This window comes from Colletotrichum navitas, assembly GCF_030913465.1.
Source record: "Colletotrichum navitas strain CBS 125086 chromosome Unknown LY79scaffold_2, whole genome shotgun sequence".
NCBI lineage: Eukaryota > Fungi > Ascomycota > Sordariomycetes > Glomerellales > Glomerellaceae > Colletotrichum > Colletotrichum navitas.
This window is the reverse complement of record NW_026850548.1, coordinates 775,670-800,811: the sequence shown is the minus strand read 5'-3', so window position 1 is coordinate 800,811 and position 25,142 is coordinate 775,670. Positions and strand designations below refer to the sequence as shown.

The 25,142-nt window shown below is 54.3% G+C and overlaps 7 protein-coding genes across 7 annotated transcripts; 3 read left to right on the top strand and 4 right to left on the bottom strand.

Annotated features, from left to right (window-relative positions):
- Nucleotides 1–1,854: 1,854 nt before the first annotated feature.
- On the bottom strand, nt 1,855–4,301 carry LY79DRAFT_144239 (P-loop containing nucleoside triphosphate hydrolase protein). Its single transcript, XM_060550987.1, has 2 exons — nt 3,962–4,301; nt 1,855–3,875 (listed from the first exon to the last, which is right to left on the bottom strand). Exons 1-2 carry the CDS (start codon nt 4,135–4,137, stop codon nt 1,973–1,975), a joined length of 2,079 nt encoding a protein of 692 aa, XP_060420142.1. The 5' UTR covers nt 4,138–4,301; the 3' UTR covers nt 1,855–1,972.
- Nucleotides 4,302–7,179: 2,878 nt separating this feature from the next.
- LY79DRAFT_144161 (proteasome A-type and B-type) lies at nt 7,180–8,309 on the bottom strand. Its single transcript, XM_060550986.1, has 4 exons — nt 8,178–8,309; nt 7,953–8,110; nt 7,601–7,850; nt 7,180–7,514 (listed from the first exon to the last, which is right to left on the bottom strand). Coding segments are annotated over exons 1-4 (612 nt in total). The 5' UTR covers nt 8,180–8,309; the 3' UTR covers nt 7,180–7,312.
- Nucleotides 8,310–8,491: 182 nt separating this feature from the next.
- Nucleotides 8,492–10,566, top strand: LY79DRAFT_535431 (WD domain-containing protein). Its single transcript, XM_060556514.1, has one exon. The coding sequence runs from the start codon at nt 8,610–8,612 to the stop codon at nt 10,398–10,400; it is 1,791 nt and encodes a 596-aa protein (XP_060420140.1). The 5' UTR covers nt 8,492–8,609; the 3' UTR covers nt 10,401–10,566.
- On the bottom strand, nt 10,567–15,137 carry LY79DRAFT_535430 (uncharacterized protein). The gene is made up of 5 exons (XM_060556513.1): nt 14,684–15,137; nt 14,563–14,622; nt 14,465–14,501; nt 13,283–14,415; nt 10,567–13,232 (listed from the first exon to the last, which is right to left on the bottom strand). Exons 1-5 carry the CDS (start codon nt 15,034–15,036, stop codon nt 10,766–10,768), a joined length of 4,050 nt encoding a protein of 1,349 aa, XP_060420139.1. The 5' UTR covers nt 15,037–15,137; the 3' UTR covers nt 10,567–10,765.
- Nucleotides 15,138–16,307: 1,170 nt separating this feature from the next.
- LY79DRAFT_665199 (signal peptidase subunit) lies at nt 16,308–17,056 on the top strand (the record flags this gene model as incomplete). Its single annotated transcript, XM_060563026.1, has 2 exons — nt 16,308–16,753; nt 16,813–17,056. 2 exons carry the CDS (start codon nt 16,308–16,310, stop codon nt 17,054–17,056), a joined length of 690 nt encoding a protein of 229 aa, XP_060420138.1.
- A 385-nt stretch (nt 17,057–17,441) lies between these two features.
- LY79DRAFT_586223 (XRN 5'-3) lies at nt 17,442–21,840 on the bottom strand (the record flags this gene model as incomplete). The annotated part of the gene is made up of 4 exons (XM_060560602.1): nt 17,442–19,972; nt 20,023–21,616; nt 21,677–21,770; nt 21,836–21,840. 4 exons carry the CDS (start codon nt 21,838–21,840, stop codon nt 17,442–17,444), a joined length of 4,224 nt encoding a protein of 1,407 aa, XP_060420137.1.
- A 1,141-nt stretch (nt 21,841–22,981) lies between these two features.
- On the top strand, nt 22,982–24,480 carry LY79DRAFT_586222 (WD domain-containing protein; the record flags this gene model as incomplete). Its single annotated transcript, XM_060560601.1, has 5 exons — nt 22,982–23,030; nt 23,087–23,138; nt 23,189–23,704; nt 23,760–24,245; nt 24,306–24,480. The coding sequence occupies 5 exons, from the start codon at nt 22,982–22,984 to the stop codon at nt 24,478–24,480; spliced, it is 1,278 nt and encodes a 425-aa protein (XP_060420136.1).
- Between the last annotated feature and the right edge of the window lie 662 nt (nt 24,481–25,142).

Below are 25,142 nucleotides of genomic sequence, written 5' to 3'. Positions count from 1 at the left end.
GGAGTCAATGATTCAGAGTATATCCGGATGGGTTGCAATCATTGATTGGTTCAGCGTCGTCTAGCTTGTCACTCAAATGCGGCAGTAGGCGTGAGTGCCGCGAGTATGGAGCTGTGAGGTTGTTCGAATTAAGGGACGTGGTGTTGTTGGAAGGAGATTAGGGCGCGGGTCGGGTGAATTGAAGGAAGTGGATGATGGATCAGACTTTGATGTGACGTGCTGTGTTGAGTTGGACTTTGCCGACCGCCCAGACCAGCCGCTGATGTTCAGATTCCGCTGCTATGCAACTCTCCAAAAGCGAGGCACGGAGCGCGGCTCACGATTTGGGGCAGCGCGTCAGGCTGACACCAACCACTAAAGGTAGCGAAAGAGTCTGCAGTCGACACTTTGGGTTGGGAAAATTCCAGGATAGTCCGGTATAGCACCACAAACTATCTACCTGGAGGGCTCCATTCCCAACGCCCAAGGCGTCTTTAATTTTAGATTAGCATCCCATCAACCACGGGTTCGAGGTTCCAAGCACTGCTTTCGGTGTTCCTTGCTCGCACCCACTGTAGCCTACTATATACCTCCGCTAGGTATCTGGACTCCTTGCCCCAGCCTTACGTAACTGCCTATGGAACCAATTGGCTCTTCGGACTCAATTCCCCAACCCTCTGCCTCTGGCACAGACACCACAACACTCTTTCCACTCTGTATTCGGTATTGAAGTCAATGATGTTACGCGAGAGAGATAATTGCACAAGGCTCGGGATAAAAACACTGTGTTGACTTCCTTTCCGAATCAACCCGAGTTTGATTCCCCATCTGTTACCTGAGAAGCGCCGCGTCAAGACAACGGCGATAGCGAGCCTCATGTTCGATGGCGTCGAAGACGACTAGTTCGAAGTTTAAGATGTGTTTGGCCTCTTTATCTAGCTCGGCTCCATATCTTGCCGTTATGATGGGTTGCAGCATACCGCCTGACCTCACGTTGCAAAAGTCTGCACAGACGAAAAAACATCTATCAGAATCTGTTTTTATTGGGACTTCTCAGTCCAGACTGGCTGTCTACCAGGGGATGACCTTGATCGGCCGCTTCGCCCCGAACCCAAGACCGAAGTCTCTGATGCCTCCAGCTCCCCGCAATTCCTTTCTATTGCAGGAGCTGAAGACCACGTCCTTGTGTGGCCATTACCGATTAAGAGCAAGAACTTTTGTAACCCCTCCCCTGTTGTAATCCCAAATCTTTGTGCCTGGGAGGGCTTTTGGTTCCCGCTCTCAATTCGTCTCGTGATTAACCGTCCTGTCGACCGTCCATCCGAACCTTCCATTACCAGTCCAGTCTATGCTGCCGCCTTGTCCTCAACATCGCTGCCCTGCCTTGTTTGCCCCGAGGGCAGATCTGCAGCAGCGCGTCGATGATGACCAGACGACCGAGAAATCCACTTTTGTCTATTGTATGCACGGCGAAATGCATGACCCTTCTATCATCGAAAAGCGTCGAATATGCCCTTCGGGAAACGCTGGAAGAAAAGCAGAACATGATCTTCGTAATGCGTAGGCAGATCCAGGATCCGTGTCGTGTATCCGTAGATCCGGCCACGCTGCAGCACACCGCATGTGTGTTGTCATGCAGCCCTGTCGATTCTCAAAGCTTTTCCCAATGTCGGTCTAAGGGTATCATGGAGTTTCGGTCCAGCAAAATCAAAGAAATGCTCTCTATCGATGCCGATGCCTGTCCGAACACCCGATGATGCTTCTCGTCGAGAAATGAGACGCACAACCGTCGGCTCTCGGGATCATGTCGCCGTGTCGAAAAAATTGAAATGCAGAAAAAGCGTGATGAATGCGTACCATGTCGACCCATGCGCGCAAACCAAAAGAAAAACGAGACATCGAAAACTCGCAGCCTATCAGAGAAACTGCATGGCGAGATATTGTGAGGCCTCCGTGTGCATCACAACCGCCAATCGTCATGATGGAAATGTGTTTACCACCAGGAAGAGTTTCCTCCAGGGCCACCGGGGTTACCGTAGCCGCCGCCGCCGTAGCCACCACCACCGCCGCCGTAGCCGCCAGCGCCACCACCGTAGCCACCGGCAGCAGGAGGGCCGCCGAAACCGGCGCCGCCGCCGCCGCCTCCGCTACCGCCGTAGCCGCCAGAGCCGCCGCCGCCGCTGAAGCCGCCACCAGGGGCACCTCCGAAGCCGCCGCCGCCGCCGCCTCCGAACTTACGGAAGTCACGGTTAGCACCCTGTCCACGACCACCGCCGCGAGGACGGCCGCCGCGGCCACCGCCGTAGGAAGACTCGCGGGCAATAGTCTCGAGGAAGCTGGGAACCTCCTGATTGGCCTCCTTAAGAAGCTCAAGAAGTTCGCGAACAACACCACGGTTGCCGCGGTTGAAGAAGGCAGTGGAGTGACCGGTGTTTCCAGCACGACCAGTACGACCGATGCGGTGGACGTAGTCGTCAATGTCCGTGGGCAGGTCGTAGTTGACGACGTGGGTGACGTTGGGAATATCAAGACCACGAGCGGCAACAGCAGTAGCGACAAGGATAGGGCAGCGACCATTGCGGAAGAACTCCAGAGCGCGCTCACGCTCACGCTGAGTGCGGTCACCATGAATAGAAGTGGCGGGGAAGTTCTGGTTGATCAAGAAGTCGGACAAGGAGTCGGCCATACGCTTGGTCTCGACGAAAATGAGAGTGAGACCGGCACCGTGGGTGTGGAGAATGTCCAAGAGGACAGAGCGCTTGTCGACGTCCTCGACGTACTCGACCTTCTGGGTGATGTTCTCAGAAGTGGAACCAACACGACCGACCGACAGGAAGATGTAGTCCTTCAGGAAGTCGCGGGCGAGCATCTGAATGTCGCGGGGGAAGGTAGCCGAGAACATGAGCGTCTGGCGGTTCTGAACATTAGGCATGTCCTCGCCTTCGACAATGCGGCGAATCTGGGGCTCGAAACCCATGTCAAGCATGCGGTCAGCCTCGTCAAGAACAAGGTACTTAATGTTCTGGAGGGAAATGCGACCACGCTCGATGAGGTCGACAAGACGTCCCGGGGTGGCAACGAGCAAGTCGCAGCCGCGCTCGATCTGGCGGAGCTGGGAGCCAATGTCGGCACCGCCGTAGACGACGCAAGGGCGGACCCAAGAGCGGTACGCAAACTTGCGAGACTCCTCGTAGATCTGGGAAACCAGCTCGCGAGTAGGAGCCAGGATCAAAGATGTGGGGTAGGCCTTGCGTTGACGGCCGAAACCACCGGCGGCATTCGGGGGAACAGTAGAAGGGCCGTTGATGAAGGCCTGGGATAAGATGGGGAAGAGGAAACCACCAGTCTTTCCGGAACCCGTCTGGGCACAAGCCATCAGATCGCGACCGCCCATAACGATAGGGATCGAGTACTTTTGGACCGGAGTAGGAACCTTGTAGCGGGCCATCTCGATGTTGCTGATGAGATGGTCATCGAGAGGGGGGTTGGAGAAGGTGAGAACGGGCTCGGGGACGTCATGTCCAGAGGCCTCGACGGGGATGTCGTCGTACTTCTCGAAGTTGATACCGGTCTGCTGCTTGGACGCGTCGTCGACACCAGTACCGAAGAGCTCGCGCTCGATGCGGGGGTTGGCAGGGCCGGGAATGTGCTTGCCGTCGCGCCACTGGCCATCGCCAGAGCCACGAGCCTGCTGGCCGCCACCGCCGCCGTTGTAGCCTCCACCGTATCCACCACGGCCACCGCCCTCTTGCCAGCCACCGCGACCACCGCGAGGGTGGAAGGACTGCTGCTGGGCAGGAGGAGGGCCGGGAGGACCTCCAGGGCCGCCGGGACCGCCCATGGCAGGCCAGTCACCACCGGCAGGCGCACGAGCATCGAAATTCTGTTGACCTCTACTGCAGGAATCGGTTAGCGTATGTCGTTCCAGCATCAAGAATGAGGGGACAGATGTGGATATTCCGCATCGATGGGGAAAACTGACCCAGCCCAGGCGCTGTTGTTGATACCGCCGCCGCCGCCGCCGTTCATTGCCGCCGCCGCCGCCGGAGCGGGAGCCGGAGGGCCACCATTCATCTTACGCATGTGGGGAGGAATGTAGGAGCGGGGCTGGTTCTGGTCCTGGATGTTCAAGCCAGACATGTTGAGTTGATCAGCCATGATGGATGGTTTGATCGCGGGTGTCGAAGGAGGTTTGGGTTGCTTCGTGTGTCGACAGAAGGGTATCGCGAGATCGTCGAGTTTGGATTACTCTCAAAACGACTGAAAAGACAGCTGAGAGTAGGTGCGAGCAAAGGGAAGCCGGTCCGCTGTTGTTTTTGTATGGGAGAATAAAAACAAGCAAACCGAAGGATGGAAAAGAGAAATGAAAAACCGAAAGTCGGGTGTGACTTCCAAATGTTCGTCTCTCGGGATCGTCTATTAGGCAGTCGCGTTGTGCTAAAAACGCACTACGATTAAGTTCAGAGCCTTGTATTTCCCAAGATGCTTCAAAGGAAAGACAAGAGAACAAGTGATGAAAAGTGATGTGTCAGTGAGGGGATGGGGTTGAAGGAATAAGAATCCCTTTTTGTGTGAGGTGGGAAGAGTTTTGTGGGAGAGGGGAGGTGTGGGAGGGAAAAAAGGGATTTTGAAGATCGGAGGAGGCAAGAAGTAGGTAGGGGAGAAAAAAAAATTGGTTTGAGATTGTGTCGGAATCCACCAGAAAAGGCCAGACACCCCTGCCGTCTAGGTAGATACCTACCTACGTTGGCACTGGTGCTATTGCTGGCCAGGGCACTGTCACTGGTGCTGGCACTGGCACTGAACCAAGAGACGGCACCTGCCCCCAGAAAAATTCGGCGGCGCCTTCCCCCTTCGCCTCCCCTTGTTATTGCCTTTTACACCTTCCTCCCACCCATTCTCACACCTGCCCTCGGTAAGGTGAGTCGAGAGTAGTCGAGGACCGGCTCACCCCTCAAGGGCCTTGACCGGACTGGCAACACTGGGCCCAGTAGGGTCGCCCGCCCACCGCTCGGGCGGCCCTTAAGACAGGCGGGCTCCAGGCCCCCTCATCCGCTACACCCCGCCAAGGGGGTGGACTAGCAAGACACCGGATTGGCCACCCTGAAGGACGTGTAGCATGCGCCTGCTTTTTACCTGGTGGACGACCGGAGGATGATGACATGTGAGGTGACAGCCCACGCTAGACCGTCTCTGCGGCCAACAGCGGCCAAGGTCCTCCCCCCCTGGTGTGCTAATATTTTGCTACCTACATACTCTCCCTCACCTCCTCTCTTCGGTGTCTCTTTCTAGGCCTATGTTACTATCATCGTGTACCTGTGCGACCTTATGAGGGACCGCCTTGGCAGCGTCCCAAGTCTCTTTTGATTATTCGGCATCTCATTGGACTGAACGGGAGGGAAGAGACGGGAGCCAATCCCATGGCGGTTTCTTTGAAGGAGGAACCCGAGGTGGAAAGAAATACCTGAACTTACCCCAAAACAAGGTACGTACCAACTCTGCCACCTGGCACCTGGCGCCTGGTTGCCAGCAGATAAAATAAATGCCATACCTCAGCTGAGGCAAACAAACGTCACGTCCATGGCGCTCCGGCCCGCGCGCGAACAGGACCCTGAATCTGGCACGGCAACGTTTCCGACACCTAGGGCAGTCCCAACTGTAGCGATGCTATGCTAGCAGTGGAAGAGACCGCTTCCAAATGCTACCATGAGAAGCCAGGGTCGTGCAACTTTGAGTAGACTACTGTACACTACTATTTGTGGAAGGCTGGCAGTTCGGATGCTCGATTTTGGCTGAGCTGGCTGGCACGGTTGGGTGTCGGAGGTACATAGTAATGGTGTGCGGGAAGCAAAACAAGTGATCAAGTCGGGGTTACAGGGTGCCCCGCAATGGAGTCAACAAAAATGGAGGCAAGTGGCCAAGTGGCGACAAACCGAATGACATCGGTTGCGAGCTGACCGGCCAAGCCTCCTTATGGGATGACCAAAGAGTGCAGGCTAGTCCAAACAAACCGATAAGACCCTCAGGTAGGCACATCTCACCTGAGGCGAGTTCTGCAATTCAGTCTGGTCTCTGCTGCCAAGAAAGATAAGCTGCCGTTTTGGTTAGCCAACGGAGTCCGAGCAATACAGCTATCAGAACCCCCCAAGTGACGAGAGGTGGCATAACGCTGAAACCAAACACACTGGATGAGGATAACAACAAGACCCACATCTCTTCGTGGTCGCTATCGATGTCCTTCGTTGTCATTTCTATCCAAAAGTTATGACCACCTGACAGACACCGTCATCCTCATGCAACATGCATACGGAACGGTCGCCTCACAATGTAGCAGCTTATCAATGCCATCCTTTGAACTTTCTGCCTAAGCAGAAAACGTCATTCGGTGGGAGGAGAGTTGCTTGGCCATCGGCCCCTCCCGGTCTCTTAGGTTAAGATCAAGGATCCCAGCGCAATTCGTACGGCAAAACAATGTTGCGCATCCGAGGGCCGGCGAGACACAACACCAAAGATTTCACTCGTTTGACGCAGCTGAGCCACCAATAAAGAACAGTAAAAGGAAAGTGTAGAGACTAGTCAGCTTTGACTCTCACAAGGGAAACGCATCGTGGCGCGAGTCAAGCGCTACTCCCAGCCCGGACTACCTAGGCATGTACCCAATCGTATCACCTACGAGTAGTTCGGAGCCATCTGCTCTCGCTCCTTGTCTTTTCCCAACTTTCGTCCAAACACGCGAAAGACGGGATAGCTTCTTCTGATAAAGGAAAACCAACGAACGATTCAAAGGTTTTCGGGAGAACCAAAGTAATCCCTTTCACTGGGGCTTGGCCCGGCCGCCCGTTTCAAAACCCACGGCATGCCTGAGCCTGCGGCAAAACTGTGACCTCAGCACTTGCCCCCTCCCCCAACTCTTGTTGCAACAACTGGTTCGACGCAGCATACTGATACGGTGAGCATCACACCACTCTCATGCGCGGTTAGGTCCAAATCTGGGACAGCCTTGTGGCTGCAGGAAAGGAAGGCTTGACTTTCGGCTTTCATACTCAATGCCGTCTTCTCGTTCCACATGCCGACAGGCCCTTCTTGGATTGCCTCAACTACGCCGGTCAATGTCTGGGTACGCAATGGTATCCATCGTCACATACAAAGTACAGCCAAAAGCCCTCGTCAAAAACACACGGACTCTTCGTAATGGAACTGATGTCTGTATCGTTTACCAGCCCGGTCTAGTAGTACATTTTGCTGGCAAGGCCTCTTTTGCTGATGCGGCTGCGCACTCGTCGTTGAAAAGCCCGTCCTCCTCTCCGTCATCACCTCACCGCAGGCTACCGCCTCAAGCTGCCTTCACAACCTTGTCGTCGTCGAACTCTATGTCCACGATACCGTCCTTGGTCACGGCCTTGACCGTCATGCCCTTGAAGTCAATCGGTAACCGCCTCTTCAGCTCGTCCGTGCACATGTTGAGGATCTTGATGCCCTGGCCGAGTGTGATGTCGGGGTGGTGGTGTTTGTCGAGGATTGACAGGCAGTAGTATCTAGGATTCCCGCGTTAGCTGTGTCTGCACCTTTCCCAACAACCTTGGGGCCACCAGGGCTTGGCAGCTTGCGTGCTTCAACTTACTGTGCGTAGCCGTGGGCGGCGTATGGCACGGGCGCCAGCGACGCAAGGTAATCCAGCCAGTACAGCGCGGGCTTCTGTGTGATGGGGTCAACGCCGCCGAGGAGCAGGTTGACGTTGTAGGGCTTCCGCGACCGCAGGCTGGAGGCGAGCTCCCCGCGGACGAAGTTGGCGAGACCTGAGGGGGAGAGGTCCGTCTCGTTGCGCATCGAGTAAAGCTGGGAGTTCGCTTGGATGTAGTCGGCAAATTGGACTGGGGGTTGGTCGAGCGGTGTTAGTATACCTTCCCGCATCGTGACGACACCAACGAGGGGTGACCCTCCAGCGGGGTAGGAGCATCATGGCGGTTACTGACCAGTATCACCCGACTCGCCAGAGTATGCAATCAGTGTTTGCTTGTTAAGCGCTCTCGTCTTGTCGTCGGCAGACTTGAGAACCGTTGCGCCACGCATGGCAGCTTTGGAAGCTGCGATGATGGTAAAGTCCTTGCCCGTGATACCCAGTAGTACCTCCCTGCCAGACGCCATCTGTTAGCTCGCTGCATCTTGTTCGACCGATTACTGGAAATCTTGTATCTCACATCTTGACTGCTGTTGCGGTTGCGGCGGCTAGTTCGTTGTTGAGGAGGAGGAGGTAGAGGTTTTGGTAGTGGTGGTGGTGTTCGTACGTCGTTAATGAGGGTCAGCCTTCAACCTCCAAGGTCGGTCGAGCTACCCCCCGGAACGCGCAGTCAAGCTACAGCCTGAAGCGAACGGGCCGCAGTGGGTGAATTCTGCCCCAGTAGACCGCCGTCACCCGGAAAAACCACAACCCCAGTCTTACTGCTCTTGATTGGGTGCATCAACACCCCACCCTGGCATCTGATTCTCCGAGATACGTACCCACCGAACTTTTTTTTTCTGGGAAGCCCACCTCCAAAAAAAAAAAATATCGTCGATGTAGGCGGGCTAGGACGGAAAAAAAAGTTGCCCAGATACCCAGGCAAAGCACGCCCCAGCAAGCTCTGCCCAAAATGTCGTCCTTCTTCACAATCCCCGGCGCCAACAAGAAGCGGAAAAGAACAGACGCCCCTGCGGCCCCCAAGAAGCGAATTGCCGCCTCCAAGTCCTCCAACAGAGCCCCTCCGAAATCGTCTGCGGCGCCTAAAGGCAAGAGGTCTGCGGTAGCGGCAGCACCCGCCTCCAAAAAGCGAAGTGAGCGCGATGACGACGACGAATCGATTTCGGGTAGCGACTCAGATGAAGAGGACATTGTCTCCGCCGCGGAGGAGAGTGACAATGGCTCGTCGGAGGACGACGGTGTCGCGGGCGAGACTGCCGCTGAGCGCCGCCTGAGGCTCGCGGAACGCTACCTCGAGAACGTCAAGCAGCAAGTGGATGAGGTGGGCTTCGACGCCGCCGAGATTGACCGCGACTTGATTAACGAGCGGTTACAAGAGGACGTGGCCGAGTCCAAGGGCAAGGTCTACCGCACCCTCGTCGACGAGCTCGCCTTCGAGCGCGCGACCTCGTCCTTCTTCCGCAACAACACCGAGACCTTCACTTCCGTCGCCGTCAATGCCCCTTACGCCTACACAACGACCAAGGACATGTACCTGCACAAGTGGAGAATACAAGACCTCCCCCAACACCAATTCCCGCAGACCACCAAGAAGAAGCCCAAGAAGCCGCCCGCCCCGCCGCGCAAGAAGCCCGAGTTGGAGAACTGGCTGAGGGGCAACCTGCACTTTGCAACAAAAAAGTCGTTTCAGCGCCACGTTGACAAGATCCTGTGTGTTGCTGCGTCGCCGGACGGCAAGTACGTCGTCACGGGCGGCGAGGACCGCAGGCTCATCATCTACGACGCCGAGACCCTCAAGCCCATCCGCGTCTTCACCCACCACCGCGACGCCGTCACCGGTCTCGCCTTCCGCCGCGGCACGAACCAGCTCTACTCCTGCTCAAAGGACCGCACGGTCAAGGTCTGGAGCTTGGACGAGCTCGCCTACGTCGAGACCCTTTTCGGCCACCAAGACGAAATTGTCGACATCGACGCTCTTGCTCAGGAGCGCTGCGTGAGTGTGGGCGCACGTGACCGGACAGCACGTCTGTGGAAGGTCGCCGAAGAGACGCAGCTCGTCTTCCGCGGCGGCGCCGTAGACAAGAAGTCCCGTCCGGACGTCGACCCGCGCTCACTCCCGCACGAGGGTAGTATGGACCGTGTTGCCATGATTGACGATGAGCTCTTCGTCACGGGCAGCGATAACGGCTCTCTTGCTCTCTGGAGCGTCACGAAAAAGAAGCCGCTACACATCTTCCCCATGGCCCACGGTCTGGAACAAGCCCTCCGGCCGGACGAGGCCTCGGCGGATCACAGCCCAGACCCGAGCGTCGTGCCGCCGCCGCAACCGCGGTGGATCACGGCTCTCAAGACGATCCCTTACTCAGACGTCATCCTCAGTGGAAGTTGGGACGGCTGCATAAGGGTATGGCGCCTAAGCGAAGACAAGAGAAAAATCGAAGCGGCGGGCGTTCTCACATCAGAGGCCGGGCAGGCCTCGAGAGCCGGCAAGAGCAAGCCAGAAGATGCCGCTGGCGGCTTGAAGGGGGTGATTAACGATATTGCCATCTTTGAACGAGGTGAGCGTGGGCAGGATGGCGTTTGCGTTGTGGCGGCGGTAGGCAAGGAGCACAGGCTGGGCAGGTGGCAGACGCGCAAGGGCAAGGGGAAGAACGGTGGATATGTGTTTGAGGTGCCCAAAATCTTGAAAAAGCCGGATGTGAACGGCAACCATAATGACGCATCGAATTCAGAAAGCGAGTAACAAAAAAGCATATAGAAGTACCCCCTCCTCTTACGATGGCGAGAGAAAGCGGGATAGGGGAAAGACGCTTACAGAGGATCTTGTACCACAATGTACGAACTATGACATGAGACTCTACTCTCCGTCATGGCCGTGAGTAAATTGCGGCCACTCTTCGAAGTAAAATATTCATTTCTTCATTACCTTTAAGAAGCTGTGCTCTAAATCTATTGGTAATGCTACCTGAACAACGCTTCGCGCCGCTTGATAGCAGATCCAGTTGATCTCTTCCATAGACTCAGCCTCCCTTGGCTTTCGTACTTCCACTCCTATCCCAACCATTTACTGTCAACCTTAATATCAGGGTATTGTGACGCAAGTCTTTTTCACTGTGTGGTGAGATCCACGGTCTCGGGTTTCTCAATGCTTGGTATCGCCTCTCCAACATGCCTAATAGAATGCCTCTTCTTTGTATCTGGTTCTGACGACGGTGACGAATGAATGCGAGATAGGTCTTTCGCTGGGAAGTAGCGGCTCGTCACAGTAGGGCCGTCCATCATTGTGCGCGGTGATGACTTTGGGGGTGCTTCGTCCTCGATGACGATGCTCTCCGGCCTCCTGGCCACCTTGCCGCCATTTCCCAATGCTGATTTGCTTTGCTGCGTCGATACGGATGAAGACTGCATCTCACCAAGCAGCTGCTGACTTGGAGAGATGCTTTTCTTCTTGGATCGATGAGTGACTAACTCGTTGTGACGGGTAGACTTTGACGGCGAGGAAGGCAGTTGTTGGCTCAGAAGAATCTCGATGTTACTGAGTTTCCCCTTGGTACTTCTGGAAGCCGGCCTCTCGCTGGCGGGACTGGCTGGCGAAGAAACTAACGGATGCAACATCCTAGACATATCACCATCGTTGGCAGGCTTCCTTTTGGTATGACGAGGACTGGTCCGAAGGGGAGCTGGCGTTGAGCTGTCAGCTGTGTGTGGCTGCTCGCGAACTGGCGTTCGTGGTCCTTCTGAGCTTTCTTTGAGGGGTTCCAGCAAACCACTCTCCGCACTCGTCGCAGCAACGGTAGATGACGATTGGGGAGCTTCAGTCTGCAGAGAAGGCTCCACGCCTTTGGGAGACTCGTCATCTGCAGAGGGCACTATTTGTGTGGGAGGCTCGGCCGCTGGGGGATGTGCAGCCGCGGCACCAACTGCATCCTTTGCAGGCGGACTGCCGCGACTATGCAATGATAGATGAGTAATTGCCGGGGATCCCTTGACGGTAGATGACGGGTTCTTTGGCGCGTCAAGCGCTGGTTGGGGAGTCCTTGGCGCAGCAGGCTCTGCTTCTTGACATTTCTCTAGCGACTTGCCGGTGGCAGGTGACTGAATATTCGACTTTCGCTTGGCCTTCTTCTCTGCCGCCAGTGCGTTCTGTTCCTTTCGCTTTTCGATGATAATGTTACGGAGCTCGCTTCGCATTGCAAGAGATGTAATATCCCAACCCGGAGTCTCCTTGCGGATCAATCTGGCCACCACGCCATCTGGATCCTTAAGGAACTCTCGCATATAGCCAAGGAGAAAAGCGCCACAACTTGCGTGATCTTCTTGCTCAGGAATACCCTTTGCTGTCATGCCAAAGGTGGCGGGCGGCTCGACTTCCAAGTTCTTTTTGTCTTTCGCTTCTCGAACGAGGTACGACTTGAGATTCCCGCAGGTAGGGGAATGCCCGACGCCTAATGAGTCGAGTGTAATGACTCTAGCTTCAGTAGGATCCTGCTTTCGAGCCAAGGTTCCTGTGACTTTCCGAGGCAGCCGCTGCTTGTTGGACGAAACTTTGAGACTTTTCTCCTCAACCTTCTGCGGTTCCTTTTTTGGCTGCTCTTCTTCTGGTTTGTCCTCATCTAAACTCATTTGTTCGACTCGTTCGCCGACAGTAGATACCAAAGTCTCTTCAGCTGGATGCTCCTTGAGTTCTCCGTTCGTCTTGTCCTCAGGGCCCTCTGCGGAGTCCACTTTTTCAGCATTTGGTTGTTCATCGGTTCTCTGCAGCAGCTTGGCTGGGTTGCATACGATTGCCAGGTACCAGTGGGCACTCTCATTGACCGGAACGATGATATAGTCGAATGAGAACAGGTCAATCTTTGCTGTCCATGATTTGACACCTTCGTAGTTGATGCCCCGGCCCGCTTTCACATCAGTCAGCTTGGGGTAAAAGTAGGTGTTCATGATGTGAATCCGGTCAGCCAGAGCCTTGTTCTCTTGTTCTAGATTGGCCTGAAGATAACGTAAGTAGAAACCGATCAGGTTGTCGTTCAGGTACTCGCCCTCCTCGAGACGCGAGATGTCATCACGATAGACTGAAGCTCTATTTTTGCCGATGGCAGGAAAAATAAGGGGCTTGTCATCCCAAATGTTCACCCAGTCGGGATTTTGGGTGATCCAAGAGATAGGACTGGGGGATTTGCGGCCGTACACGCTGGGCGACGAGTTCAACATCAACCGAGAAGCCCCATCCTTCACCCGTCTAGAAGACAGTGTCTTAGTTCGCTGAGCATCGATCTGGCGATCCTCTACATCATTGAGAACAAAGAAAGAGCTTGTCGTGGGCGTGTGGGTCTTCGCAGACTCTGAGCCGTCCACCTGCATGCTGCGTCGCAGGAGCTGACGACCGGTTTGGGTTGGAGTACTCTGCTGCGCGGAAGCTGGTCTCAACTGACTCCCTGGCGTCGAGGTCACAGCGGGCTTTGGTTTGGTCTTCTCTTGATGCTCAAGATACTTGATGTCATCTGGCTTTGACGCGCGCCTCTCGCTCCAAACACTGGCATTGTGCATTTGGTTGTTGAAGGTCTTCTCAAGTTGCTCGCTGACCTTTATTAGCTGGGCGTAGAAGAACTTCAGCGTGCATTAACTTACCTATCGGCTGTAGTACAGCTCATTGTAAATGTAGAGAAGTCTTTCAGCTTGGTCTCCACCCAAAGCCCCAAAGACAGAGCGTCTCCGGGTTGGGCAAATTCCAATACCAAAAGGGGACCAACGCCATCACCTGCGGATCTATGAATTACCGCAAATGCAGTGTTGCTTGTACTGTAAAGCATTTTGGTGCAATACATCAGCTTTACCTCCAGCCATCTATAGTCTGGACGATGCTTGTTGGTGGAATCAACCGCGATCAGGCTTCTTTGGTCAAGGCCTACTGTCAGTACCGGGCGATCTTCCGCGGGCAAATCCTTGACATCTAACGTCTCCCCCCCAGAGACAGCGCGAGCGATAGTTAATCTTGGCTGATGGGCGTTCTGCGACCTTGAGAAGTTCACCTTGGTCATATCTCCACGCGAACGGGCGACAGAGGCTTTCCTTGACTTTCGTGCATCTGCGTTCGAGATGCCTTCTGTCGAGGAGGCACGCCGTTCCCTTGATGATCTTCTGTCCTGGCTACCAAGCTCATCGTCCGAAATGTCTTCTGGCTGACCTTTTGCCGTACCTACGCCGGGGGGTAGATGGAATGCTGTCTTTGAATTACCCTTAGGTTGATCAGGAGCATGCTTCTTCCTCGGGGGACCATCTTCTTCTTTTGTCAGGTCATCTTCGTCATCCGTGAGGCTTTCTTTGGCCGTAGTTGATAGAGTGTACTTCAAGGGGCGAACACGGGGACGAGAACGGTGACGTTTGTTGCTAGCAGTTGCGCTATGTGCCCGCTCCACGCTCCTATATTCGGGGACTTCCGCACTTGACGTCAGTTCGTGGTTCGAGCGGTTGCTAACGACTTCGAAATCCGGCGACTGCTGAGAGTCCGTCAAGTCCACCGTTGGCACGGTTTTTGGCGGGGCACCTGACTTTGGAGAGATGCGTTTTGGGATGAGCACCGCAGGGTCTCTGGGCGCATCGTCTTTGGCCTGTATCTTTTGGCGTTTGGCAAACCTCGAGGGTTCTACTTGTTGCACCGAGGGCAGCCTCTTGTGGCGCGCATCTTTGCCTCTGTCCAAAGTGTTGACCCCGCCGGTAATACCGCCGTTAACGATGGATCTGGTTTTAGTGTTGTATTTCTTCTATGGCTGTGTTAGTCGGCGTTTTGCTTTTCTTGTATGGAAAAGTCACCATCGGATCTGGGACGGGAACACCGTATTTTGAGTTCCTGACATCAGTAGGTGTTAGCGACACCCTCGCCCGCAGTATTTCATTGGGTCAGGTCGTACCCGTAGGTCGGAAAGGAGTGATATTCGTTATTATTGTATTGCTCCCGCAGCTCCTCGGCCCTGTCGTTCATTTGTTAGTGTCAATCTCTTGAATCAGAGGAAGGGCCCTGTGGGCACATACGTTCGGCCGTATCTCTTTGGGGAAGCTCTTCGGTTGGAAGAGACAATCGCTCCGTTCGTACCGGCCTTCTTCCCTCTCTCCTCGTTCTCAGGCGCCCGCCTTACCGCATGCGCAGTCTCCCGCAAAGCTCCCTCCTCCTGATCTCTTGGGGGAGTCACTCTTGCGTTATCGGCTCTCCTTGGCGAGGGCGGATTCGGACAGGGCGCAGACGAGTCGGAAGAAGACGAGGGTCCGCCTTTCTGTGGCGTTTCATCGCAGGGAGGGGTCGTGACTCTGGAAAACGAAGGAGAGGAGAGAGAAGGAGAAAAAGAAGTTGCGTCCGCAGGCGGTGTCGCTTCTTGCTCCTGCTTCATTCACGAAAGTCGGTTAGTAGTGGGGTCCAGATGGGAAAAGCTGGCTGCAGCCAGTTCACGCTTAAGTGTTTGGGGGTACCCAGCAGCCGCCGAGACGTTGGAATAGAACGCCGAGAGAAAGAGAGGGAAAAAAGTTACAGTGGTACCCGCTGACACGTAACGAGCTACAGCGACTCGTCCAGCGGCGTGTATTCGTAGTGCACGACGTGGATAAGCTCTGGTGGAGACCCACTCCATTAAAACCCAGCGCGCCGCAGCGCGACATCCGCTGGGAAGGGTGGCACCTGCTTCTTTGGAACGACAGGCGAAACTGGGTAGGTAAACTACCTAGGTGGCTTGCATTGGTCCCATCCGCTTAGGTCGAAGGGAAACTTCATACCCAACCGCCAATAGGACTAGGAAGACATACCTGGATCTCTGTATCATCTGCCATCTCTATCATTCAATGAGCTTCTTCCCGATATGCGAGCTTGAGCCGCTGTAAAGGTTAATTGTGGTGATGGTTACAGGCTAGCTTCGGGGGAAGGAAGAGCATGAGAAGTTGGGCCTATAACCGCATCCAGAATAGAAAACGGAATGGTTTTATTATAAAATAAGAGGATTAAAAGTAAAGTCGGGGCAACAAGCCGGAATGGCTTCGCCCGCCCTGGAACAACTATGCTGCATTCATTCCTTCCCTGTTCGACGGGTTTTCCTGGTATATGAATACAACTGAAGGTGCGGCAAGCGGCGTCCAAGAGTCTAAAGGAGGAAATAAAGCTCTGCGAGGCAAAGGAGAAGCAGACAAGTCCGCAAAAGGGAGCATGTGAGCAGGCGAACGACCACACAAGCAATGTGCCTTGTGCTCCCCTTCTTCATGATGCCAGCCAGGCAAGTGGTCAGAGGAAGGCGGTGAAGCTCGTTGGCCAGCTATGCGTTTGGCGGCGGGATATAGGTAGGTAGTTTAATTGGCAGAAGGGCGCACCCCCGTTTCTGAAGGTATCCTCGGCTGCTGACTTACAGTACGTATCTCCAGGACCCCTTAGAGGCTACAGCTGCTGCAGCTCACCCCAAGCTGCGACCAATAGCGCTGAAGCCACATGTCCATCTCTGCAAGGCTGAATGAAGCCTGTCCCCAATACGTGGCCTCCCGCGTCGCATATCTATTCCGGCACGAGCAAGCTTCGCTTCCCCCAGGTTTGTATCTTTTACGCAACCAAGAAGCTAAGAAGCATACGCCTCCCTCCCGACCGACACATAGTCCACCAGAGGTGGCAAAGCGGCCGCCCAAGATGTACAACACGATAACCCGCGCCCAAAATACATTTGGCTTTTTCACGTCGGTAGCCTTCTTCGTCGCCGCCATCATTGCCCTCTCCGATCTCGTTGCCCCACGCGCCCCCTCCGTCAGCTCCCTCAAGACGACAAACGTCCAAGTCGTCAAGGGCCGGCCCCATTACTACTCGAGCAAGAAGGAAGAATATGCCATTATCAAGTTCTCCCTCGACGCCGACCTCTCGGACCTCTTCACCTGGAACACGAAGCAGGTCTTCGTCTACGTCACGGCCGAATGGCCCGATAGCTCCAAGGCTGCTGCCGGCACCAATGCCACCAACCAAGCCGTCATCTGGGATCAGATCATCACCTCGCCCAGTGCCGATCACCTCGCCAACATCGGTCCTGCTGCCATGCGTAAGCTGAAGAAGAGCGCCGAGGGCAAGAGCATCGACCCCAACCGGTAAGACTGTCGCAGTAATCACTGCTGTATACCGAGACCCATGACTGACCACTTCGCAGTGGCAAACTCCGCATCAAGAACCAAAAAGCCAAGTATCAAATCACTCATCCTTCGAGCAAGATCGCCGAGACCGACAAGGTCGTCTTGAAGCTGCACTATAATGTCCAGCCGTGGGTTGGCATCTTGACATGGAACCAGAACCGAGATATCGGCGGCTGGAAGGCCCTCAGGGGAGGTGTGAGTAAGGCCTTCAAGCTTCCTGCTCTCAAGGTTAAGGAGAACAAAGACAAGAAGAAGCCTTGAAATGGATGAGGAAGTATGTAAATTTGGTGGAAATGAATATAACTTCCTAAACATTCTTACCTCGTTTTGCCAATCAGTCACACAAAGTATTTTTTGGATAAAAAGATCAGCCAATGCTGCGTGTGTGTATTATCTCCTAGCATTGGCCAGGTATATCGAGTTGCCCCCTTAAGACTAGAGCAACCGTCTCGATAGTCCAACAAGAATAGATATACACGTCTTGATGTACTGCGATCGCCGCCATTATAGCCTGTAGCCCATCCTTCCAGTTTAGTTTTTGTTTGTTGGATATCGAAGACATCTATCAGAAACCACGTCGCTTCATCAAGGGGTATCTGCTGAACCAAAAACAATCCTAGGAAACCGAGGCACTCCCTTTCTAATACTAGGCTGCGTCCGCGGAAGCTCCGTTCGTTACTCCGTTCGCTGCGCCGTTTGCACCACGTCCGCGAGGAGCACCTCTTCCCCGTCCACCACGTCCGCCACGGCCTCTGCCTCTGCCACGCGCGTCAAGGTTCGGGGGAGGCGGGACGTTGCCGTACATCGGCTGCTGGGGTTGAGACGGCATCTCGTGAAGGCTCGACTGTCCGGGATGCTGGACCGGTCCGCCGCGACCACGACCACGACCTCTGAAGTTGCCTCCACCACGCTGGCCTTGTCCATTGGCCTCGTGAGCTTCATCCGTGCCGTTCTGATGAGGGCGGTAGACAAGAGTGCTGTGCAGCAAGTTTGGCCCACCTCCACCACGGCCACGACCTCGGTTAGACTGGCCCTGGCTGCCGTTCGCGGCACCGCGCCAGGTGCCTCTGAGCGGACCGGGAGCAGGCGCATCCTTGTACTGGGGAACACCCGCCGCCATCGTCGTGAGCGACACTGGAGCTGTCGCTGGCTTACGCTGCATACCGGCCTTGGAGCCAGACACGACCTGCTTGTACGTGGTGTTGAGAACCGAGGACGAGGCAACAGTCATACCGCGGAATGGTGGAGCTCTTTCTCCCAGAGTCGTGCCGCTCATGAAAGTAAGATCCCAGACGACATCCAAAAGAAGATTAGTGGCGGTACGGCTGAGGCCAACCACTGTTCCCCGGCTGCCAAGAGGCACCTTGCCAGAAGAAGACAAGAAGCTGACCCGGTCGCCGAGAGCAAACTTCTGGTTGCTGAGGAACAACTCGGCATCGCTGGGCTTCATAATGGCTGACCGCGGGACGCCCTTCATGTTTATGACATCTACATCGTGAGACTGAAGGAAGACTTGGGCACCAGCCTCGGCAAGTTTCATGACCACAACGGAGTCGAGTTGTTCAGCTTCGAGGGGAACTCTCTCAAACTTGCTGGTCTGAGCCGCCTTGAGCCAAGCTCCAATCTCTTTCACTCGCTGAGCGGCCACCTTAGGGTCCTTCCACAGATCGGTGTCGCTGACATCGCTTGCTTGAGGATTCTGCTGAATAGCGGCGAAGAAGTCAGGGAACGCGGCGATATATCTGGCCAGAAGCTCGATAGCAGCATTGCTAAACTCCCAGCCAGAGTCTGACTTTTGCGAGTAGCCGAGCACCTTTTGCTTCTTGGCATCGAACTTCAGGTTGAGACCCAGATTGACTCTCAAACCACCAACAGTGTTAACCTGGTAAGATGACAGGATCTTGCTAAGAATCAAAGGGTGGAGGTTGAGCATTTTAGCAACTGCGTAAGACGGAGTGTATCGGTTCTGACGCTTCATGTCCTGGATAATGGGTTTGGCGAAGTCGGGTTCCTTGTGCTTCAAGACAGAAACTCGGATGTTGGCCTTGTTGTTGACATGACCCGTAACCTCCAGAGCTCGTCCGTAGTTGTACTCGCCCAAGAAGAAAGCCTGAGTGCCAATTGGATACTCCTCCTCGATGGGGACGGCAGCCTTCTCGATGAATCGCTCGTCTTCGTTGATGACTTCGTCGACAATGGTCTGAGAAGCGTACACGCTTCTCATGCTGGGGTTTGGCGCATACTCTTTGATTAAAGCACCCTCCTCGGTCTTGATCAAACCCTTCAACATATGGACGTGAACCAGGGATTCTACTGAGCCGATGACGATACCAAGGCGCTTTGAGTGCCAATTCTCGATGTAGGTAGACTCCTTGGAGAAGAAGTCAATTTCTTTGGGGCCGTGATGCTTTTGAACAACAGAGCCGTTTCTGTCGAGCTCGTAGTCGAAGAGCTCATCGGTGACCTTCACAATCTTGGCCTCTTGCAGGAACGGGTATCCTACGTAACATCGCTTTCCAAGCTTTTGAGCAGCTGATTGGGCCCTGGTTCTCATCTCTGCGTCGGTGAGGGTAACAACCATGCTGGGGTTCTTGCTGTCTGCCTGAAAGACATTAACACCAAAGTTCTCCACCAGCATCGCTGTATAGGACAAGGTGTGCAGTGTCGGGAACCCCGCAAGTGCCTCGATGTTGATCTTGACGCCATCAACAAGGCCATTACGGTAGGTGAGACCGTCAGTGTTGGGAAGCTCGAAGATATTCTCCACGCAGCGGCAGGGATTGATATCTGGGAAAATGCCCGCAAGAGACGAGGGGTAGTTAAAAGCGATGTCCGGGTTGTAAGTGAACTTGAGAGCAACTCCAAACCCATTTCGTTCCTTTTGGCTCTCGCTGAGGAGCTTGTTTTTGGGCTCCATCGCGCTAAGCAGGCGCTTTTCATCGATAAAAGGGATCTTCACAACGGCTTCCCATTCCATCTTCTTTCCGTTCATGTCAAGCTCGAAGTCTCTGGGATAGAAGTCGTAGATGGGGGAATTAGGGTTCGTCATCAAATCCCAGTAGACATCGGGAACAATGGACTTGCTTCGATCGGGCAAGACACCCATGAGCTGCTCGTAGGGCCTGAAAGGCTGACCCAGCTTGAAGTTGAGGTCGGCTCCAAGACCTCTGGTAACGTCTGTAAGATGTGTTAGCGCGTTTACGTGTATTGCGTCCAATCGAGCCTACCAGATGTCAAAGGAGAGTAGTGGTACTGGTAAAACCAAGGCCACGAGGCAATTCCGCGGTAGTAATAGTACAAAACCCATTGGAGACCTTGCACATAATTCTCACAGAGCTTGGTGAGCTCAGTTTCGTATTGCTCAGGTGCCCACTCTGGGAACTTCTGCAGGTAGTACTTGGTCTTCCAGCCTTGGTACTTCTGGTCATAGAGTTCCTTGTACTGTCGCTGAGCGTCTTCACCACTGACATCGACAACGGTAGCCTTGTCATAGTTGCGCATAACGCGATAGAGGGCGAGGGTCCCCTCCTCTTCTTCGTCGTTAACATTCTCGGCGCCCTTGGGAAAGGACAGGAAGAGATGGCGATGACCCTCATCATCTTCTTTGGTGCTCCACTCAATGTGAAGAGTATCGGCAAGATCTTGAACAAATTTGCGATCAGCGGCGTTGAGACTAATTCCCAGGTCCAGTGGTTCGGATGAAGGTTTTTTGACATAGGGACGAATTTGCTGCTTCCACAGATCTCTCTGGGATGATGTCAAAACAAGCCCCTTGCCCTTGGGCTTTTTGTTGTCGGCGCCGTTAGATTCCAAGAGTTTCTTAGACTGAAACCATTTCTCATCGCTGACGTCGTGCTCAAATTGGTTCGTCTCGTCCTTGGCGAGCTCGTTGAGAAGCCTCTGAAGACGGGGCAGGTTGATAACACCGCCCTCGTTGATATAACCATCTCCCAGAGGTAAGACCGACTTGTAAATACGGAACATGGCAGCGAGAGCACCCTCGTTAATATGGAGACGAGGGAGATTGGGGAGGAAATCGTTTCCAACAAAGAAAGCCATCAGAATGAAGTCGTCGATAACTCGTTCCAGATCAAAGGGGAAGCTCAGCCGGCCCGGCTCCTTAAGCTGCTGGAATTCCAACTCCAAATACTCGCGCACTATGCATAAATGCAGCAAATAGAAGTTCTGATGTTCCAGTTCCTTGGTCTTGGCCTTACTCGCACGGCCAAAAGTAACCTCTTCTCGGAGAAGACAAAAGTGAGGGTCGTGACTGAGCAGGCCAAGCATGATGAGATCGGCATCAAGGCCGTACAAGCAGTGGCGAACGTTGGAGTCGTAGTCAGGCTGCGCCTTGGCATTCCTAATGTACTCCATGATCTTGTGCTCACCTTCACCAGGAACCTCATGGCCAGACAAGACAATCTCGCAACCTTGCCAGTCAGCGTCCTCGGAGACCTTCTTATTGACAAAATACTTGAGCTGTTGCGTCAGCTTCGCCATGAACTCGGTACCGGGCGTGATGCAGTTGCTATCGAAAGGAGGTTCTTTGGGCATTTCGACGCCCTCGCTGATGGCCTTGTCACGGGCCTTCTCTGTGTCGAGGGCAGTTCGAAAACGTCTAGCGCGCTGCTGGTTCATCTTGGCTCTCGGCGCGACTCCGTCAATTGCCATGAAGAAGAGCTGCTTCGGCTTAATTTTCCCAAACAAGTGCTCGATGTAATTGAAGATGCGAATGAACATCTCCTCCTCGCTTAGTCGAAAGGTCGTGTCTTCGCCGGTATCTTTGTGCGTACAGTTGTGTATAATACCATTCATATCCAGCTACTCAATATTGTTAGCTATTGCAATCGAGGTGCAAAAGAAAGGGAGCGGGGGGCGTACATAGAGACAATCGAACTCGGGAATGCGGTTCTCGGCAATGAGCTGCGAGATGGCCGGATAGCGCTCCGAAAGCCATCTGAAAAACTTGGGAACACTGCAGATGATGGGGTTAGCAAATGCGAAGTTTGGCGACCAGGTGAGAATGGAAGCTCGACAAACCCCATGATGTCGTGGTGGTGGCGCGCTTGAGGTAAGCGCGACAAAAGATGCTAAAGTTGATGAGGTTGCGATGTGGGAGGATTGTTCCAGGAGACAAATGCGATCTGTCCCTCTCCTTCTCAGTGTGCTGCAAGCGACCTGTTGAGGGTTGTTTTGTTCGTTTTTTTTTCTTTCTCTCCAAACAAGAAGGGAGTCCTGACGCAGGAGGCCAAGGTGAATCAGTCGCAAGCTGGTTGCGACGTGAGAAAAGAAAAGAAGAAATGAACAAGTGAAAGAATATTCAACAGCTGGCTATTCGAAATAACCAAACTTGTCTGCGATTCTGCCAGGTGAACAGGGAACTCGGCTGTCGAGCTGTGTGAGGGCGAGAGGTTGAGGTCGGAAAGTGTGCAAAGTTGGGTTGCGCGGGTGAAGCTGGACAGATGGACCTGGTGCCGGGCCATATGGGCGCAATCGATATTGGATGATGCAGGAACTTGCCTCCAGCTTTCGGGCGGCGGCGGCGGCGGCGGCGGGGCCAGGCGGGAGAATCCTGTGGCGCTAGTGGCTACAGAGGTTCAGTCATTGCTTCGAGCAGTGTTTCTCGCCTTGCCGATATGACTCGACCCTAGGTAGGTACCCACGTACCCAAGTACAGGGACCACAGGCTCTTGACCATTGCAGCGCTTTCTATCCTATCCGTACGTTGTGGCCCGACCTGCGCCACACATCCCCCCGCCAAAGCTTGTGGGCTTGTGGCTGGTGAGAATGCGCCTCGGCCACCTGCTTGTGGGGTGATCTCGTCCGTTCTTGTCCATTCCCGCTTCGGCCTGGCGTGGTAGCCTTGCCCTTGCCTGTCCGGGCTACCTGGTGCTGGGGCCAAATTTCAATCTACGCGCTGCTGCGCGTCGGCTTTTAGAACCTCCACCTCGCGTCTGCGTCTTTCACTGTCGTTTGCGCCAGCACGAACCTTCCGACTTTCCCCTTGCGAAGCAGCACACCGCCCTCTCAGCCTCCCGAAAGTTGACAATCACTGCATTATAAATTACACTCAATCAATCGTTGAGTGTCACACAATGGCGCCTGCCCAGGTCGTTGACGATGTCGATGGTAAGCTTTGCAAACGAGCTTCGAAGCGCATTGCGGACTAATCCTTCTTCAGTCGACATGATTCAAGAAGAGGACGAGGACCAGGAGCAGCGCCTCATAAATGAGGGTAGGTTGTCTTCATTCGTAAAGCTACTACCTTTTTTTTAACTGGCGCGATGACAGAATACAAGACATGGAAGAAGAACAGCCCCTTTCTCTATGACATGATTCTCAGGTACAGCGAATTATCAAATTTTACCTTACCGGGACTGACAAGACCAACAGTACCGCTCTCGAATGGCCTACTTTGACCACCCAATGGTTCCCTGATGTCAAGGAGCCCGAAGACAAGAATTATCGCATTCACAGACTGCTCCTAGGAACCCACACTTCCGAGGGCCTTCCCAACCACGTGCAGATTGCCGAAGTCAAGATTCCCAAATCTGTGACCCCAAACCCCGACGATTACAACGAGGATACGGGAGAGATTGGAGGTTATGGAAAGTCCTCAAGCGGCCCGGCAGCTGCCGTCGAATTCAGCATCGTACAGAAGATCGACCATCCCGGTGAGATCAACAAGGCGCGCTACCAGCCTCAGAACCCTGACATTATCGCAACACTCTGCGTTGACGGCAAGGTCCTTGTTTTTGACCGCACGAAGCATAGCTTGCAGCCCACTGGCAAGGTCAACGCACAGGTTGAACTCGTCGGCCACAAACAGGAAGGATTTGGCCTGGCGTGGAACCCTCATGAAGAGGGTTGTCTCGCGTCTGGTAGCGAAGATACTACCGTATGCCTATGGTTTGTTTTGCCTTCCTTCACGCCCCCCAACCTGAGATTAACCTATTTTTGACAGGGACCTCAAGACTCTCCAGAGCGGAAGCCACACACTGAAGCCCGCCCGCAAGTACACACATCACACCCAGATCGTCAACGACGTCCAATACCATCCCATTGCGAAGAGCTTCATCGGAACCGTGTCGGATGACTTGACGATGCAGATTATTGATGTGCGTCAACCCGAGACGAATCGCGCCGCCGTCACCGCGAAGCGCGGCCATATGGATGCCATCAACGCCCTGGCATTCAACCCCACGTCAGAAGTACTCGTCGCAACAGCGTCCGCAGACAAAACATTGGGCATCTGGGATCTCCGGAACGTTAAGGAGAAGGTCCACACCCTGGAGGGACACAACGATGCCGTCACCTCCCTCTCGTGGCATCCGCAGGAAGCCGGCGTTCTCGGCAGTGGTTCCTACGACAGAAGAGTCATATTTTGGGACCTTTCCCGCGTTGGAGAGGAGCAGATGCCGGACGACCAAGAAGATGGTCCCCCAGAACTGTATGTCCATGCCTGGCTGTACGTACGAAGCATGTATTTGCTAACGAGTGACATACATAGGCTCTTCATGCACGGCGGACACACCAACCACCTCGCAGACTTCAGCTGGAACCCCAACGAACCCTGGCTCGTCTGCAGTGCTGCCGAGGACAATCTTCTTCAGATCTGGAAGGTTGCCGACTCAATCGTCGGCAAGGACGACGGCGATCTGCCGCTCGATGAGATTGACCGATAGGCAAGGTGGAGTCTCAAGAATACTTACCAGTAAAAAACACTAGCTGTCATGGCAGATACCAGAGACCGAGCCGGGCAGGAGGCTGAAAATGGAGGCGGACGGCACTTGGAGGGCTGCACTTTGTTCTATTTTCTTTGCTTTTGGCGTCCATTGTTATTAGTGGAGATTGCTTCAGATTCCCAACATGCTGCCCTTTCAATGATCGAATCGTCTCGCTAAAACGCCTCCGGCACCGCGTTGCCAAACCTTGTCTGACTTGATGTCTGCTCTTGCGTTGGTTTCATATCGGCTCTAGAGTGGCCTGGACGGCGGCCCGTCCTGCTTTGAGTCATGGGTGTTGTCCAGAGCAAGCGGCGAGTAAGAGCAAGTTGTATGGGGGCCTCATGTGTCATTAAGGGCGGCCGCGTACAACATCACATCCGCCCTTTGTTGTTCTCCGAGAAAGCGCAACGCCGGCACTGAGTCCGGAGGTGGACCGGCAGCGACGAACAGCACAGGCAGCCGAGAACATAAACAAACCAGAGCACAACCGCCGCACGTCTCACCTTCCCAGCCACAGACTTAATTAAGAAATCAAAAGTTGAGAGGACAACCCCCGCGCCAGTAACGCGTTCCCACATTGTTTACCAGCATGTTGCATTGCAGTCATCATAAGGAACCCC

Bases quoted from the DNA above. Each gene is read 5' to 3' on its own strand.
- LY79DRAFT_144239 (XM_060550987.1), bottom strand. From the start codon at position 4,137: ATGGCTGATCAACTCAACATGTCTGGCTTGAACATCCAGGACCAGAAC. The intron at 3,876-3,961 runs GTCAGTTTTCCC...CGATTCCTGCAG, and splicing joins AACAACAGCGCCTGGGCTGG to TAGAGGTCAACAGAATTTCG.
- LY79DRAFT_144161 (XM_060550986.1), bottom strand. The intron at 7,851-7,952 runs GTCAGTAACCGC...ACCAACCCCCAG, and splicing joins TGGCGAGTCGGGTGATACTG to TCCAATTTGCCGACTACATC. The intron at 7,515-7,600 runs GTAAGTTGAAGC...CGGGAATCCTAG, and splicing joins GCCGCCCACGGCTACGCACA to ATACTACTGCCTGTCAATCC.
- LY79DRAFT_535431 (XM_060556514.1), top strand. From the start codon at position 8,610: ATGTCGTCCTTCTTCACAATCCCCGGCGCCAACAAGAAGCGGAAAAGA.
- LY79DRAFT_535430 (XM_060556513.1), bottom strand. From the start codon at position 15,036: ATGAAGCAGGAGCAAGAAGCGACACCGCCTGCGGACGCAACTTCTTTT. The intron at 14,623-14,683 runs GTATGTGCCCAC...AATGAACGACAG, and splicing joins CCAAAGAGATACGGCCGAAC to GGCCGAGGAGCTGCGGGAGC. The intron at 13,233-13,282 runs GTAAGTTAATGC...AATAAAGGTCAG, and splicing joins AGCTGTACTACAGCCGATAG to CGAGCAACTTGAGAAGACCT.